This window comes from Oncorhynchus clarkii, unplaced genomic scaffold (genome assembly GCF_045791955.1).
Source record: "Oncorhynchus clarkii lewisi isolate Uvic-CL-2024 unplaced genomic scaffold, UVic_Ocla_1.0 unplaced_contig_14082_pilon_pilon, whole genome shotgun sequence".
Classification (NCBI taxonomy): domain Eukaryota; kingdom Metazoa; phylum Chordata; class Actinopteri; order Salmoniformes; family Salmonidae; genus Oncorhynchus; species Oncorhynchus clarkii.
The window spans coordinates 84558-102500 of NW_027258121.1; the positions used below are offsets into that span (position 1 = coordinate 84558).

Here is a 17943-nt window from a genome sequence, read left to right on the forward strand (position 1 = left end):
CCCTGTCGTCCTCGTCAGCCTAATATTTCAGGTTAGCTAGGTGAAGTCTCTATGTCGTTCACTATGTCTACGTTCAGGTTAGTTCCTCACTAATTAGTGATCTTAAATTCATCAAATCAAGTACAAGGGTGGAGTGACCCCCCCCCCCACAGATGCTCAGCCAGCCCCCCCCCACAGACGCTCAGCCAGCCCCCCCACCCCCACAGACCCCCCCCCCCCCCTCCGTGGAATGAGTTGGGACATGCGTCGCTGAGTATCTTTCATCAGATCGGTAATGCTATTGAAAACACACAACAACAACAAAAAATCTTTTTTATTCCCTCCTTCTGTTCCTCTTTGGATGGTAGCACAGAGAATTCCCGGAGTCTAGCAAGTCACTAGATCTCAGTGACCTTTCAACTCTCACCTCTGGAGGGAGGGAGGGATGGAGGGAGGGGGGGGGGGAGTGGCCTTCAATCTAGACGACCAGAACTCCCCGCCACGTCTCTATGCCAGGAGGACAGTCTGTACGTCGCTGTACGGTCCGTAGCGACCATACCGGTCCTTGCCCACCACGATGACGTAGGTGGTACCCGATTGGTACTTGGTTACCGTGACAGCCATGGGCAGGGCCAGGGCCTTGACCACACCCACATTCCTCCAGGACGGGGAGACGCTGCTGCTATGACTCTCCTGAGCGATGTAGATACTGGAGGGAGGAGAGAGAGGGAGGGGGGATAGGGAAGGGTAGAGGGAGGGGAGAGAGGGAGGGAAGAGAGGGAGGGGGGAGAGGGAGGGGGGAGAGGGAGGGAAGAGAGGGAGGGGGGAGAGGGAGGGAAGAGAGGGAGTGGGGAGAGGGAGGGAAGAGAGGGAGGGGAGAGGGAGGGGTAGAGGGAAGAGAGGGAGGGGTAGAGGGAAGAGAGGGAGGGGTAGAGGGAAGAGAGGGAGGGGTAGAGGGAAGAGAGGGAGGGGTAGAGGGAAGAGAGGGAGGGGTAGAGGGAAGAGAGGGAGGGGTAGAGGGAAGAGAAGTAGGGGGTAGAGGGAAGAGAGGTAGGGGGGAGAGGGAAGAGAGGTAGGGGGGAGAGGGAAGAGAGGTAGGGGGGAGAGGGAAGAGAGAGAGAGAGGGAGGGGTAGAGTGAGGAGAGAGGGAGGGGTAGAGGTAGGAGAGAGGGAGGGGGGAGAGGGAAGAGAGAGAGGGAGGGGGGAGAGGGAAGGGAGGGGGAGAGGGAAGAGAGAGAGAGGGGTAGAGGGAGGAGAGAGAGGGAGGGGTAGAGGGAGGAGAGAGAGGGAGGGGTAGAGGAAGGAGAGAGAGGGAGGGGTAGAGGGAGGGGAAGAGTGAGGAGAGAGGGAGGGGTAGAGGTAGGAGAGAGGGAGGGGGAGAGGGAAGAGAGAGAGGGAAGAGAGAGAGGGAGGGGTAGAGGGAGGAGAGAGAGGGAGGGGGTAGAGGGAAGAGAGGTAGGGGGAGAGGGAAGAGAGGTAGGGGGGAGAAGGAAGAGAGAGAGGGAGGAGAGGGAGGAGAGAGAGGGAGGAGAGAGAGGGAGAGGGATTTGATCAGTTGATTTGGAAGTTTGACAAATTGCACACATCCCATTCACTTTCATTGACGGCTAGAGCCGGGTCGCTCCGTGTGTCTGTACCTGTAACTAGAGCCGGGTCGCTCCGTGTGTCTGTAACTAGAGCCGGGTCGCTCCGTGTGTCTGTAACTAGAGCCGGGTCGCTCCGTGTGTCTGTAACTAGAGCCGGGTCGCTCCGTGTGTCTGTAACTAGAGCCGGGTCGCTCCGTGTGTCTGTAACTAGAGCCGGGTCGCTCCGTGTGTCTGTAACTAGAGCCGGGTCGCTCCGTGTGTCTGTAACTAGAGCCGGGTCGCTCCGTGTGTCTGTAACTAGAGCCGGGTCGCTCCGTGTGTCTGTAACTAGAGCCGGGTCGCTCCGTGTGTCTGTAACTAGAGCCGGGTCGCTCCGTGTGTCTGTAACTAGAGCCGGGTCGCTCCGTGTGTCTGTAACTAGAGCCGGGTCGCTCCGTGTGTCTGTAACTAGAGCCGGGTCGCTCCGTGTGTCTGTAACTAGAGCCGGGTCGCTCCGTGTGTCTGTACCTGTAACTGTCCATGTCGGGCGCCGCAGCGTCTTCCTCAGTGACCCTCCAGTGGATGACCAGACACGGGGCAGGGTTTCGGATACGGGCCAGGTGTACAAGGGGCTTCTGGGGGATGGAGTAGGAGGCCGCCTCGAGGGGGAGGGAGGAAGGGAAAGGGGTCGGGGGGAGAGGAGGGAGATGGGACAGCAGCTCACTCTGAGACGGAGGAAGACGAATAGCGACTAGAGGACACGGGGACTCCTCGGTCTTAACGGTGTTTTCCATCTTCACCGTGCCCTCCATTTTAACTGGCGATGTGGCTGGCGGTCCGGTCACCGGTACGACAGACGCCTCGACCTTCTACACACACAAGGGAAGGGAGAGGTTACATGGCTTGACAGTTACTGAGAGAGGAAGACAAGAAAATAACGACTTTCAGAATAATTATTATTATAATGTTGCTGGATAATAACTACTAATAACTACAAACTACTAATAACTACTAATAACTACAAACTACTAATAACTACTAATAACTACAAACTACTAATAACTACTAATAACTACAAACTACTAATAACTACAAACTACTAATAACTACAAACTACTAATAACTACTAATAACTACTAATAACCACTAATAACTACTAATAACTACTAATAACTACAAACTACTAATAACTACAAACTACTAATAACTACTAATAACTACAAACTACTAATAACTACTAATAACCACAAACTACTAATAACTACTAATAACTACAAACTACTAATAACTACAAACTACTAATAACTACTAATAACCACAAACTACTAATAACTACAAACTACTAATTACTACTAATAACTACAAACTACTAATAACTACTAATAACTACAAACTACTAATAACTACTAATAACTACAAACTACTAATAACTACTAATAACTACAAACTACTAATAACTACTAATAACTACAAACTACTAATAACTACTAATAACTACAAACTACTAATAACTACAAACTACTAATAACTACTAATAACCACAAACTACTAATAACTACTAATAACTACAAACTACTAATTACTAATAACTACTAATAACTACAAACTACTAATAACTACAAACTACTAATAACTACAAACTACTAATAACTACAAACTACTAATAACTACTAATAACTACAAACTACTAATAACTACAAACTACTAATAACTACTAATAACTACAAACTACTAATAACTACAAACTACTAACAACCACTAATAACTACAAACTACTAATAACCATAAATAACTACAAACTACTAATAACCACAAACTACAAACAACTACTCATAACTACTAATAACCACTAATTACTACAAACTACTAATAACTACTAATAACTACAAACTACTAATAGCTACTAACAACCACTAATAACTACTAACAACCACTAATAACTACAAACAACTACTAATAACTACAAACTACTAATAACCACAAATAACTACAAACTACTAATAACTACAAACTACTAATAACCACGAACAACTACCAATAACTACTAATAACTACTAATAACCACTAATAACCACTAATAACCACCAATACCTACTAATAACTCCTTTATAATGCAGAGGTCAGAGTGTAGTAGGAACCTACCGGTACTTGAGGAGAGAGGAAGAGGAGAACGAGATCGAGGAGGAGAGGTAGGAGGACGAGGAGAACGAGATGGAGGAGGAGAGGTAGGAGGAAGACGAGGGGAGGTAGGAGGAAGAGGTCAGAGTGTAGTAGGAACCTACCGGTACTTGAGGAGAGAGGAAGAGGAGAACGAGATGGAGGAGGAGAGGTAGGAGGAAGACGAGGGGAGGTAGGAGGAAGAGGTCAGAGTGTAGCAGAAACCTACCGGTACTTGAGGAGAGAGAACGGGAGGAAGAGGAGAACGAGGAGGAGGAGGAGTGGTCGGAGGAAGAGGAGGAGTGGTAGGAGGAAGCGGGATGTTGTGTTTCTTTCCATTCCTCTCTTTTTCTCTCTTCCTGTCTGGGGATTTTTTATTGGACATCTAGAGAGACAAACAACCAATCACAGACAAGCTGTTAGTATCAGAACCTATCAGAGTCTCAGAAGTATCAGAATCAGTAGCAGTGTATGAGATGGGGGTGTGTGTGTAGTGGTGTGTGTGTGTGTAGGTGTGTGTGTAGGGTGTAGGTGTGTGTGTGTGTGTGTAGGTGAGTGTGTAGGTGTGTGTGTGTCGGTGTGTGTGTCTAGGTGTGTGTGTGTGTCTAGGTGTGTGTGTGTGTGTGTGTCTAGGTGTGTGTGTGTGTGTCTAGGTGTGTGTGTGTGTGTGTGTGTGTGTAGGTGTGTGTGTGTAGGTGTGTGTGTGTGTGTAGGTGTGTGTGTCTCTCTCTGTGTGTGTGTGTGTCTGTGTGTGTGTCTGTGTGTGTGTGTGTGTGTGTGTAGGTGTGTGTAGGTGTGTGTGTGTAGGTGTGTGTGTGTGTAGGTGTGTAGGTGTGTGTGTGTCTCTCTCTGTGTGTGTGTGTGTGTGTGTGTGTGTGTGTGTGTGTGTGTGTGTGTGTGTGTGTGTGTGTGTGTGTGTGTGTGTGTGTGTGTGTGTGTGTAGGTGTGTGTGTGTAGGTGTGTGTGTGTAGATGTGCACGTTACCATTTTCTGCCAGAAACCATCGACAACCTTCCTCTTCCTCTGCTTCTCAGCTGAGTCGTCCTCATCAGAGTCTGACCTGAGCATGGATTATAGATATATAGATATAGATAGATATAGATGTGTGTATACATGTATAGATATTATTAAACACTGAACATTATTAAACATTAAAACACAACATGTAAAGTGCTGGTTTCATGGACGAACAAATTCTCCCCCCAAACATCTTTGGAGGCGGCTTATGGTAGAGTTATATTGAATGTACCCACGACCCTTTATATCTTAACGCAATAACATTACTGAAATGGTGGATTATCATCAACGGCTCTAACAAGATGGCCGCCGCAGTAAATACTGACTGGCTCCCGAACTTATAGACCCGTATACTACAAACACATACTGTATGTCCTGATTATATTTATATACTATAAACACACACTGTCTGTCCTGATATAGAGATATATATACACACACATACTATACATCCTGAGCTATATATATATATATACTATAAATACACATTGTATGTCCTGATATATATATAAATACACTGTATGTCCTGATATACACTATAAATACATACTATATGTCATGAGCTATATATACTATAAATACACACTGTACACTGTATGTCCTGATATACACTATAAATACATACTATATGTCATGAGCTATATATACTATAAATACACACTGTACGTCCTGATATATACTATAAATACATACTATATGTCATGAGCTATATATACTATAAATACACACTGTACACTGTATGTCCTGATATATACTATAAAAACACACTATATATCCTGATATATACATACTGTATGTCCTGATATATACTATAAATACACACTGTATGTCCTGATATATACTATAAATACACACTATATATCCTGATATATACATACTGTATGTCCTGATATATACTATAAATACACACTGTATGTCCTGATATATACTATAAATACACACTGTATGTCCTGATATATATATATTGAATATATGTAGATTCATAGATGGGAAACGCCACTTCCTGTCAGAGCCAGGGGTGAAAAGGAAATGTCATTTTACCCTGGCCTACTGTGTGTGCTGTGGAGTGTGTGTGTTTGTGTGTGTGTGTGTGTGTGTAGCGTGTGTGTGTGCTGTGGAGTGAGTGTGTGTGTGAGACGTGTGTGGCGTGTGTGTGTGTGTGTGTGTCGTGTGTGTGTGTGTGTATGTGTGTGAGACGTGTGTGTGTGTGTGTGTGTGTGCTGTGGAGTGAGTGTGTGTGTGAGACGTGTGTGGCGTGTGTGTGTGTGTGTGTGTATGTGTGTGAGACGTGTGTGTGTGTGTGTGTGTCTACCTGCTGATGTCCACAGTGCTCAGTCCTCTCCCAGTCTCAGTCTCAGTCAGGTCCACAAGACCAGAACCCAGCCTCCTCTGGAGAAACACACTTCATTATCTTTCACAGAGACGCATTACCACCATGTAACGTATAAACAACGGTGTGTGACCACGACCGCGTGTCTCTACAGTGTTGTCAGAGGGAGGAGAGTGAGGACAAAGAGAGAGAGACAGAGAGAGAGAGGACAGAGAGAGAGAGAGAAAGAGAGAGAGACAGAGAGAGAAAGGACAGAGAGAAGACAGAGAGAGAAATGACAGAGAGAAGACAGAGAGAGAAAGGACAGGGAGAGCAGAGCGGGAGAGAGAGACAGAGAGAAAGGGAGAGAGGGGGAGAGAGAGAGAGAGAGAGAGAGAGAGAGAGAAGAGAGGAGTGTGTGTGTATCTACCTGATTGCGTTTAACTCCAGGAGCTCGTAGCATCCTGACATAAGAGATGGCAGCATCCCCCCTCCTCTTCACCTTCTTGATGTGAGCCTGAGAAACACAGGGTTATTCCCCCTCTAACTAGAGGAACACAGGGTTATTCCCCCTCTAACTAGAGAGAGGAGGGTTATTCCCCCTCTAACTAGAGAAACACAGGGTTATTCCCCTCTAACTAGAGAAACACAGGGTTATTCCCCTCTAACTAGAGAGAGGAGGGTTATTCCCCCTCTAACTAGAGAAACACAGGGATATTCCCCCTCTAACTAGAGAAACACAGGGTTATTCCCCCTCTAACTAGAGAGAGGAGGGTTATTCCCCCTCTAACTAGAGAAACACAGGGTTATTCCCCTCTAACTAGAGAGAGGAGGGTTATTCCCCCTCTAACTAGAGAAACACAGGGATATTCCCCCTCTAACTAGAGAAACACAGGGTTATTCCCCTCTAACTAGAGAGAGGAGGGTTATTCCCCCTCTAACTAGAGAGAGGAGGGTTATTCCCCCTCTAACTAGAGGAACACAGGGTTATTCCCCCTCTAACTAGAGAAACACAGGGTTATTCCCCCTCTAACTAGAGAAACACAGGGTTATTCCCCCTCTAACTAGAGAAACACAGGGTTATTCCCCCTCTAACTAGAGAAACACAGGGTTATTCCCCCTCTAACTAGAGAAACACAGGGTTATTCCCCCTCTAACTAGAGAAACAGGGTTATTCCCCCTTAACTATAGAGAGGAGGGATATTCCCCCTCTAACTAGAGAAACACAGGGATATTCCCCCTCTAACTAGAGAAACAGGGTTATTCCCCCTCTAACTAGAGAAACACAGGGTTATTCCCCCTCTAACTAGTGAAACACAGGGATATTCCCCCTCTAACTAGAGAAACACGGGGTTATTCCCCCTCTAACTAGAGAAACACAGGGTTATTCCCCCTCTAACTAGAGAAACACAGGGTTATTCCCCCTCTAACTAGAGAGAGGAGGGTTATTCCCCCTCTAACTAGAGAAACACAGGGTTATTCCCCCTCTAACTAGAGAAACACAGGGTTATTTCCCCTCTAACTAGAGAAACACAGGGTTATTCCCCCTCTAACTAGAGAGAGGAGGGTTATTCCCCCTCTAACTAGAGAAACACAGGGTTATCCCCCTCTAACTAGAGAAACACAGGGTTATTCCCCCTCTAACTAGAGAAACACAGGGTTATTCCCCCTCTAACTAGAGAAACACAGGGTTATTCCCCTCTAACTAGAGGAACACAGGGTTATTCCCCCTCTAACTAGAGAGAGGAGGGTTATTCCCACTCTAACTAGAGAGAGGAGGGTTATTCCCCCTCTAACTAGAGAAACACAGGGTTATTCCCCCTCTAACTAGAGAAACACAGGGTTATTCCCCCTCTAACTAGAGAAACACAGGGTTATTCCCCCTCTAACTAGAGAGAGGAGGGTTATTCCCCCTCTAACTAGAGAAACACAGGGTTATTCCCCCTCTAACTAGAGAGAGGAGGGTTATTCCCCCTCTAACTAGAGAAACACAGGGTTATTCCCCCTCTAACTAGAGAAACACAGGTTTATTCCCCCTCTAACTAGAGAAACACAGGGTTATTCCCCCTCTAACTAGAGAAACACAGGGTTATTCCCCCTCTAACTAGAGAGAGGAGGGTTATTCCCCCTCTAACTAGAGAAACACAGGGTTATTCCCCCTCTAACTAGAGAAACACAGGGTTATTCCCCCTCTAACTAGAGGAACACAGGGTTATTCCCCCTCTAACTAGAGAAACACAGGGTTATTCCCCCTCTAACTAGAGGAACACAGGGTTATTCCCCCTCTAACTAGAGAAACACAGGGTTATTCCCCCTCTAACTAGAGAAACACAGGGTTATTCCCCCTCTAACTAGAGAAACACAGGGTTATTCCCCCTCTAACTAGAGAAACACAGGGGTATCCCCCCCCCCCCTACCCTGCTCCAGTCTGGACCCCCCTCCCCTCCCCCCTACCCTGCTCCAGTCTGGACCCCCCCCCCCTACCTCCAGTCAGGACCCCTCCTCCCTACCTCCAGTCTGGACCCCCCCCCCCCTACCTCCAGTCAGGACCCCTCCTCCCTACCCCCAGTCTGGACCCCCCCCCTCCAGTCAGGACCCCTCCTCCCTACCCCCAGTCTGGACCCCCCCTCCAGTCAGGACCCCTCCTCCCTACCCCCAGTCTGGACCCCCCCTCCAGTCAGGACCCCTCCTCCCTACCCCCAGTCTGGACCCCCCCCTCCAGTCAGGACCCCTCCTCCCTACCCCCAGTCTGGACCCCCCCCTCCAGTCAGGACCCCTCCTCCCTACCCCCAGTCTGGACCCCCCCTCCAGTCAGGACCCCTCCTCCCTACCCCCAGTCTGGACCCCCCCTCCAGTCAGGACCCCTCCTCCCTACCCCCAGTCTGGACCCCCCCTCCAGTCAGGACCCCTCCTCCCTACCCCCAGTCTGGACCCCCCCCTCCAGTCAGGACCCCTCCTCCCTACCTCCAGTCTGCGTATGACCAGGTCGTATTTAGGTTCACATTCCAGTAGCTGAACTCTCTCTAGTAGCGCCTCCATCTTGGATTCAGACTGTTTCATGGCACTATGCACTTCCTGCTGGAGCAGACCCTGGACCTGTGGAGAACACACACCTGGTTACTACACACCCTTGGTTACTACACACACACCCGACCCTGGACCTGGGGAGAACACACACCTGGTTACTACACACACCTGGTTACCACCTGGTTACTACACACACCTGGTTACTACACACACACACACACCAGACCCTGGACCTGGGGAGAACACACACCTGGTTATGACACACACACCTGGTTACCACCTGGTTACTACACACACCCCTAGTTACTACACACACACCTGGTTACTACACACACACCAGACCCTGGACCTGGGGATGACACACACACCTGGTTACCACCTGGTTACTACACACACCCCTGGTTACTACACAAACACCTGGTTACTACACACACACACCTGTACCAGGGCACACCAGACCCTGTACCAGAACACCCCAGACCCTGTACCAGAACACACCAGACCCTGTACCAGAACGCACCAGACCCTGTACCAGAATGCACCAGACCCTGTACCAGAACACACCAGACCAGACCCTGTACCAGAACACACCAGACCCTGTACCAGAACACACCAGATCCTGTACCAGAACACACCAGACCCTGTACCAGGACACACCAGACCCTGTACCAGGACACACCAGACCCTGTACCAGGACACACCAGACCCTTTACCAGGACACACCCGACCCTGTACCAGGACACACCAGACCCTGTACCAGGACCCACCAGACCCTGTACCAGGACCCACCAGACCCTGTACCAGGACCCACCAGACCCTGTACCAGGACCCACCAGACCCTGTGCCAGGACCCACCAGACCCTGTGCCAGGACCCACCAGACCCTGTACCAGGACACACCAGACCAGACCCTGTACCAGGACCCACCAGACCCTGTACCAGGACCCACCAGACCCTGTACCAGGACACACCAGACCCTGTACCAGGACCCACCAGACCAGACCCTGTACCAGGACACACCAGACCCTGTACCAGGACACACCAGACCCTGTACCAGGACACACCAGACCCTGTACCAGGACCCACCAGACCCTGTACCAGGACACACCAGACCCTGTACTAGAACACACCAGACTCTGTACCAGAACACACCAGACCCTGTACCAGGACACACCAGACCAGACCCTGTACCAGGACACACCAGACCCTGTACCAGGACACACCAGACCCTGTACCAGGACACACCAGACCCTGTACCAGGACACACCAGACCCTGTACCAGGACACACCAGACCCTGTACCAGGACACACCAGACCCTATACCAGGACACACCACAAGGCTGTGTTCAGCAGGACACAACGTACCATTCCACAACAGAAAGCCAATTAAGAGTCATGCCAATTGAGTATAACCAGACTGCTTACCTCACACTTGGAGAACATCTTTGTTGGCTGGTCAGAGTCAGGTGACCCAGCTTCATGCTCTCTGGTCCTCTTCCTCATCCTGGTAAGAATGAAGACAGAATGGTTCATACGACACTAAACCAACAGTTAGTTACAGTTCTGGATGGTTAATTACTATATATGAAATATGTAACTATATGAAAACATATAGACCAGACCCCGTCTCATGGTAGGATGGGAACCAATATCTCCTGAATGAAAACATGGCCGTCTCATGGTAGGATGGGAACCCATATCCCCTGAATGAAAACATGGCTGTCTCATGGTAGGATGGGGGATGGGAACCCATATCTCCTGAATGAAAACATGTCTGTCTCATGGTAGGATGGGAACCCATATCTCCTGAATGAAAACATGGCTGTCTCATGGTAGGATGGGGGATGGGAACCCATATCTCCTGAATGAAAACATGGCTGTCTCATGGTAGGATGGGAACCAATATCTCCTGAGTGAAAACATGGCCGTCTCATGGTAGGATGGGAACCCATATCTCCTGAATGAAAACATGGCCATCTCATGGTAGGATGGGAACCCATATCTCCTGAATGAAAACATGGCCGTCTCATAGTAGGATGGGAACCCATATCTCCTGAATGAAAACATGGCCGTCTCATAGTAGGATGGGAACCCATATCTCCTGAATTAAAACATGTCTGTCTCATGGTAGGATGGGAACCCATATCTCCTGAATGAAAACATGGCTGTCTCACTTTCTGACCACTTCTCTCTCTCTCTATATATCTGTAAAGTTTTGTTCAAAGCAAAAGGGGTCAGAGAGTGACTCATATCAAATGAACAACCCCTACATGTTGTCCAAGGCCAACCACCAAAACAAGGCTTCAGAAAAGGCCTTCTGTGACACAGGAAACAAAACTGTAAGTGCCAACGTCATTAAGTACATATTTTCATGAATGTTAACATTCAAAACGTTTAAAAATATATACCATACCATACCATTCATACCATACCATTCAAAATCATAGTGCATGTGCAGGCCAAGTCAAGTTCTTCCACACCAATCTCGAAAAAAAAACATGTTTTTTGTTGTATGTACCTGGCTTTGTGCAAGAGGGGGGGGCATTGTTTGGGGTTTGAGGATGGGTTTCTGTACAGGGGGAGGGGGGGGGGGGGGGGTAGGCTGGGTTTCTGTACAGCACTTTGAAGACATCTGCTGATGTAAAAAAAAGGGGCTTTATAAATACATCTGATAGATTGTTACGCTGAAAACAGGATAGGGACTTCCCCAAACTGTGTGCCACAAAGTTGGAAGGACGGAATCATCTAGAATGTCAATGTATGTTATTAAGATTTCTCCTTCAGTGGAACTAAAGGAGCCCGAACCATGAAAAAAAACAGCCCCAGACCATTATTCCTCCTCCACCAAACTTTACAGTTGGCACTATACAAACCCAGATTTGTCTGTCAGACTGCCAGATGGAGAAGCGTGATTTATATCTCCAGAGGACATGCTTCCACTGCTCCAGAGTCCAACGGCGGCGAACAATAAGGCAACTCTGGCAAGACAGAGACATTTAAAAGAAACCCGAAACCTTTACACGTTTTTAAAGTGTTTATGTTCATAAACATGATCTAAAGCTATGTTGTTGACATTTTGCAGTTTCGTTTCTAGGGTCAAGGAACAACACTTTTTGTTTTTTTTGAATGGGTGGCCCTTGGACTAATAACTATCAATTGTATTTCCTAGTTGGCAAGCTAATAACATTTGCAAATTGGACTCGAACCAGTCACACTCGAAGTACCGTTACCTATCGCTCCACAAATACCGTGGCCCTTACCGTACACGGTGGATACAACTATTTTAAGATCTCAAGAGACATTTCACACCGGTTACACCAACACAATTCTGGTTTAAGATACAACAAAAAATATGCACATTTGCACAAAAATCCACCCTCGGTCTATAGCTCACTAACATTTCCTTGCAATCGGGATGCAGGAAAAAAAAATAACGTTGTAGTTACCTAGATAACGTTAAAATCCTAACGTTAATAAGCTACGGCACTAAAGCATTTCACCAATCGCTCCAACATGTCCAATGAATTAAGAGAAAAATCAATTCCAGATTAGAAAACGTGAAAACTAACCTGGTTTCGATCTTCTTCTTCTTTTAAATGAAGCAGAAGATTTTAAGTTTTTCAATGTTTTTTACTCTGCGAAAGGAAGGGGTTCCTTCTCGTAAAGTAGCTCCGTTAGCATCTGCCGAATCGGAGGGAAAAAAAGAGAGCACCAATTCCTGGGTTACCGGAAACTAAACTCCATAAGTAAATCTCGAAGAATATCGCGAGAACTCTTCAAACATCTGGCGTGACTTGGTGGGGTTTGAGACCATTCATTCATTTCTCTGTGCTTGATGTAAAAGTCACATAGATTTATTTATATGACAAAATATATTCATTTGACAATATATTAACATTCCTCAACGATACACGTAGTAATAAACAGATTAGGAATATTTTTTTGAGTGATATATACACCATTTTTTTGTGGTCGAATATCTATGGGGATATTACAATGGGGGAAAGCGTGGAAAATGGCTAAAAGATATTGTATCTGTAACAAGGTAAAGGAAGTTTAATTTAAAATGTGACATGGAGTTTGTCCTGTAAAACATGTTTTGGAAAGATTCAAGCTGAATATAATTGTGATAAATGAGATAATTGTGATTTCTGTGGAATGGAGAAGGTATCGAACCATTTGTCATTAGTTTGTTGTTTTATTTATAGGATAATTTTGGGGGGGGATTGACGTACAACACTTTGTTTACGAAGAAAACAGGACAGGTTGTACAATTTTAATGGTTTTGATATAATTATTTATTTCCCGAAATGATGACATTGAGGAAGATGTGGGATATTTAATTCAACTGCCAATTTAACTTGTGCCCCCAGACATTGACTCTGTACCGTAATACCCTGTTTATAGCCTCCACATTGACTCTGTACCAGTACCCCCTGTATATAGCCTCCACATTGACTCTGTACTGGTACCCCCTGTATATATGTATATAGCCTCCACATTGACTCTGTACCGGTACCCCCTGTATATAGCCTCCACACTGACTCTGTACCGGTACCCCCTGTATATAGCCTCCACATTGACTCTGTACCGGTACCCCCTGTATATAGTCTCCACATTGACTCTGTACCGGTTCCCCCTGTATATAGCCCCCAGACATTGACTCTGTACCGGTACCCCCTGTATATAGCCTCCGCATTGACTCTGTACCGGTACCCCCTGTATATAGCCTCCACATTGACTCTGTACCGTAATACCCTGTATATAGCCTCCACATTGACTCTGTACCGTAACACCCTGTATATAGCCTCCACATTGACTCTGTACCATAATACCCTGTATATAGCCTCCACATTGACTCTGTACCGGTACCCCCTGTATATAGCCTCCACATTGACTCTGTACCGTAACCCCCTGTATATAGCCTCCACATTGACTCTGTACCGTAATACCCTGTATATAGTCTCCACATTGACTCTGTACCGTAACAACCTGTATATAACCTCCACATTGACTCTGTACCGGTACCACCTGTGTATAGCCTCCACATTGACTCTGTACCGTAACACCCTGTATATAGCCTCCACATTGACTCTGTACTGGTACCCCCTGTATATAGCCTCAACATTGACTCTGTAACGGTACCCCCTGTATATAGCCTCTACACTGACTCTGTACGTAATACCCTGTATATAGCCTCCACATTGACTCTGTACCGTAACACCCTGTATATAGTCTCCACATTGACTCTGTACCGGTACCCCCTGTATATAGCCTCCACATTGAATCTGTACCGTAACACCCTGTATATTGCCTCCACATTGACTCTGTACCGTAACACCCTGTATATAGCCTCCACATTGACTCTGTACCGTAACACCCTGTATATAGCCTCCACATTGACTCTGTACCGTAACCCACTGTATATAGCCTCCACATTGACTCTGTACCGTAATACCCTGTATATAGCCTCCACATTGACTCTGTACTGGTACCCCCTGTATATAGCCTCCACATTGACTCTGTACCGGTACCCCCTGTATATAGCCTCCACATTGACTCTGTACTGGTACCCCCTGTATATAGCCTCCACATTGACTCTGTACCGGTACCCCCTGTATATAGGCTCCACATTGACTCTGTATCATAACACCCTGTATATAGTCTCCACATTGACTCTGTACCGTAACACCCTGTATATAGTCTCCACATTGACTCTGTACCGTAACACCCTGTATATAGTCTCCACATTGACTCTGTACCGTAACAACTAACGATGTAAATAGTTTCTATTCCTCTTTAGTTTGTTGATATTTGTTTGTAAAAAAATAAAATAAAAAGGGAGAAAATAAAAATATATATAAAAAAAGAAAGTAACACCAAAAGGGGTCGTTTGAGGGGATAAAGCTGAAGAGACAGACTCTAGACCAAAAGGGGTCGTTTGAGGGGATAAAGCTGAAGAGACAGACTCTAGACCAAAGGGGTCGTTTGAGGGGGTAAAGCTGAAGAGACAGACTCTAGACCAAAGGGGTCGTTTGAGGGGGTAAGGCTGAAGAGACAGACTCTAGACCAAAGGGGTCGTTTGAGGGGGTAAAGCTGAAGAGACAGACTCTAGACCAAAGGGGTCGTTTGAGGGGGTAAAGCTGAAGAGACAGACTCTAGACCAAAGGCGTCGTTTGAGGGGGTAAAGCTGAAGAGACAGACTCTAGACCAAAGGGGTCGTTTGAGGGGGTAAAGCTGAAGAGACAGACTCTAGACCAAAGGCGTCGTTTGAGGGGGTAAAGCTGAAGAGACAGACTCTAGACCAAAGGGGTCGTTTGAGGGGGTAAAGCTGAAGAGACAGACTCTAGACCAAAGGCGTCGTTTGAGGGGGTAAAGCTGAAGAGACAGACTCTAGACCAAAGGGGTCGTTTGAGGGGGTAAAGCTGAAGAGACAGACTCTAGACCAAAGGGGTCGTTTGAGGGGGTAAAGCTGAAGAGACAGACTCTAGACCAAAGGGGTCGTTTGAGGGGGTAAAGCTGAAGAGACAGACTCTAGACCAAAGGGGTCGTTTGAGGGGGTAAAGCTGAAGAGACAGACTCTAGACCAAAGGGGTCGTTTGAGGGGGTAAAGCTGAAGAGACAGACTCTAGACCAAAGGGGTCGTTTGAGGGGGTAAGGCTGAAGAGACAGACTCTAGACCAAAGGGGTCGTTTGAGGGGATAAAGCTGAAGAGACAGACTCTAGACCAAAGGGGTCGTTTGAGGGGATAAAGCTGAAGAGACAGACTCTAGACCAAAGGGGTCGTTTGAGGGGGTAAGGCTGAAGAGACAGACTCTAGACCAAAGGGGTCGTTTGAGGGGGTAAGGCTGAAGAGACAGACTCTAGACCAAAGGGGTCGTTTGAGGGGGTAAGGCTGAAGAGACAGACTCTAGACCAAAGGGGTCGTTTGAGGGGGTAAGGCTGAAGAGACAGACTCTAGACCAAAGGGGTCGTTTGAGGGGGTAAGGCTGAAGAGACAGACTCTAGACCAAAGGGGTCGTTTGAGGGGGTAAGGCTGAAGAGACAGACTCTAGACCAAAGGGGTCGTTTGAGGGGGTAAGGCTGAAGAGACAGACTCTAGACCAAAGGGGTCGTTTGAGGGGGTAAGGCTGAAGAGACAGACTCTAGACCAAAGGGGTCGTTTGAGGGGTAAGGCTGAAGAGACAGACTCTAGACCAAAGGGGTCGTTTGAGGGGATAAAGCTGAAGAGACAGACTCTAGACCAAAGGGGTCGTTTGAGGGGGTAAGGCTGAAGAGACAGACTCTAGACCAAAGGGGTCGTTTGAGGGGGTAAGGCTGAAGAGACAGACTCTAGACCAAAGGGGTCGTTTGAGGGGATAAAGCTGAAGAGACAGACTCTAGACCAAAGGGGTCGTTTGAGGGGATAAAGCTGAAGAGACAGACTCTAGACCAAAGGGGTCGTTTGAGGGGGTAAGGCTGAAGAGACAGACTCTAGACCAAAGGGGTCGTTTGAGGGGGTAAGGCTGAAGAGACAGACTCTAGACCAAAGGGGTCGTTTGAGGGGGTAAGGCTGAAGAGACAGACTCTAGACCAAAGGGGTCGTTTGAGGGGGTAAGGCTGAAGAGACAGACTCTAGACCAAAGGGGTCGTTTGAGGGGGTAAGGCTGAAGAGACAGACTCTAGACCAAAGGGGTCGTTTGAGGGGGTAAGGCTGAAGAGACAGACTCTAGACCAAAGGGGTCGTTTGAGGGGGTAAGGCTGAAGAGACAGACTCTAGACCAAAGGGGTCGTTTGAGGGGGTAAGGCTGAAGAGACAGACTCTAGACCAAAGGGGTCGTTTGAGGGGGTAAGGCTGAAGAGACAGACTCTAGACCAAAGGGGTCGTTTGAGGGGATAAAGCTGAAGAGACAGACTCTAGACCAAAGGGGTCGTTTGAGGGGGTAAGGCTGAAGAGACAGACTCTAGACCAAAGGGGTCGTTTGAGGGGGTAAGGCTGAAGAGACAGACTCTAGACCAAAGGGGTCGTTTGAGGGGGTAAGGCTGAAGAGACAGACTCTAGACCAAAGGGGTCGTTTGAGGGGATAAAGCTGAAGAGACAGACTCTAGACCAAAGGGGTCGTTTGAGGGGGTAAGGCTGAAGAGACAGACTCTAGACCAAAGGGGTCGTTTGAGGGGGTAAGGCTGAAGAGACAGACTCTAGACCAAAGGGGTCGTTTGAGGGGATAAAGCTGAAGAGACAGACTCTAGACCAAAGGGGTCGTTTGAGGGGGTAAGGCTGAAGAGACAGACTCTAGACCAAAGGGGTCGTTTGAGGGGGTAAGGCTGAAGAGACAGACTCTAGACCAAAGGGGTCGTTTGAGGGGGTAAGGCTGAAGAGACAGACTCTAGACCAAAGGGGTCGTTTGAGGGGATAAAGCTGAAGAGACAGACTCTAGACCAAAGGGGTCGTTTGAGGGGATAAAGCTGAAGAGACAGACTCTAGACCAAAGGGGTCGTTTGAGGGGGTAAGGCTGAAGAGACAGACTCTAGACCAAAGGGGTCGTTTGAGGGGGTAAGGCTGAAGAGACCGACTCTAGACCAAAGGGGTCGTTTGAGGGGATAAAGCTGAAGAGACAGACTCTAGACCAAAGGGGTCGTTTGAGGGGGTAAGGCTGAAGAGACCGACTCTAGACCAAAGGGGTCGTTTGAGGGCGTACGGCTGAAGAGACTAACTACAGACCAAAGGGGTCATTTGAGGGGGTAAGGCTGAAGAGACTAATTACAGACCGAAGGGGTCGTTTGAGGGGGTAAGGCAGAAGAGACTAACTACAGACCGAAGGGGTCGTTTGAGAGGGTAAGGCTGAAGAGACCGACTCTAGACCAAAGTCCAGGGGTAAAGTCTGTTGTTGGTGCCGAGTCTAATCATTTT

The 17943-nt window shown here is 47.5% G+C and overlaps 1 protein-coding gene across 1 annotated transcript; it reads right to left on the reverse strand.

Annotated features, from left to right (window-relative positions):
- Positions 1-225: 225 nt before the first annotated feature.
- On the reverse strand, positions 226-12746 carry LOC139395736 (activating transcription factor 7 interacting protein 2). The gene is made up of 10 exons (XM_071143083.1): positions 12623-12746; positions 11927-12031; positions 10479-10557; positions 8992-9123; positions 6458-6544; positions 6031-6107; positions 4686-4761; positions 3937-4086; positions 2073-2413; positions 226-688 (listed from the first exon to the last, which is right to left on the reverse strand). Exons 2-10 carry the CDS (start codon positions 11983-11985, stop codon positions 487-489), a joined length of 1203 nt encoding a protein of 400 aa, XP_070999184.1. The 5' UTR covers positions 11986-12031; positions 12623-12746; the 3' UTR covers positions 226-486.
- Between the last annotated feature and the right edge of the window lie 5197 nt (positions 12747-17943).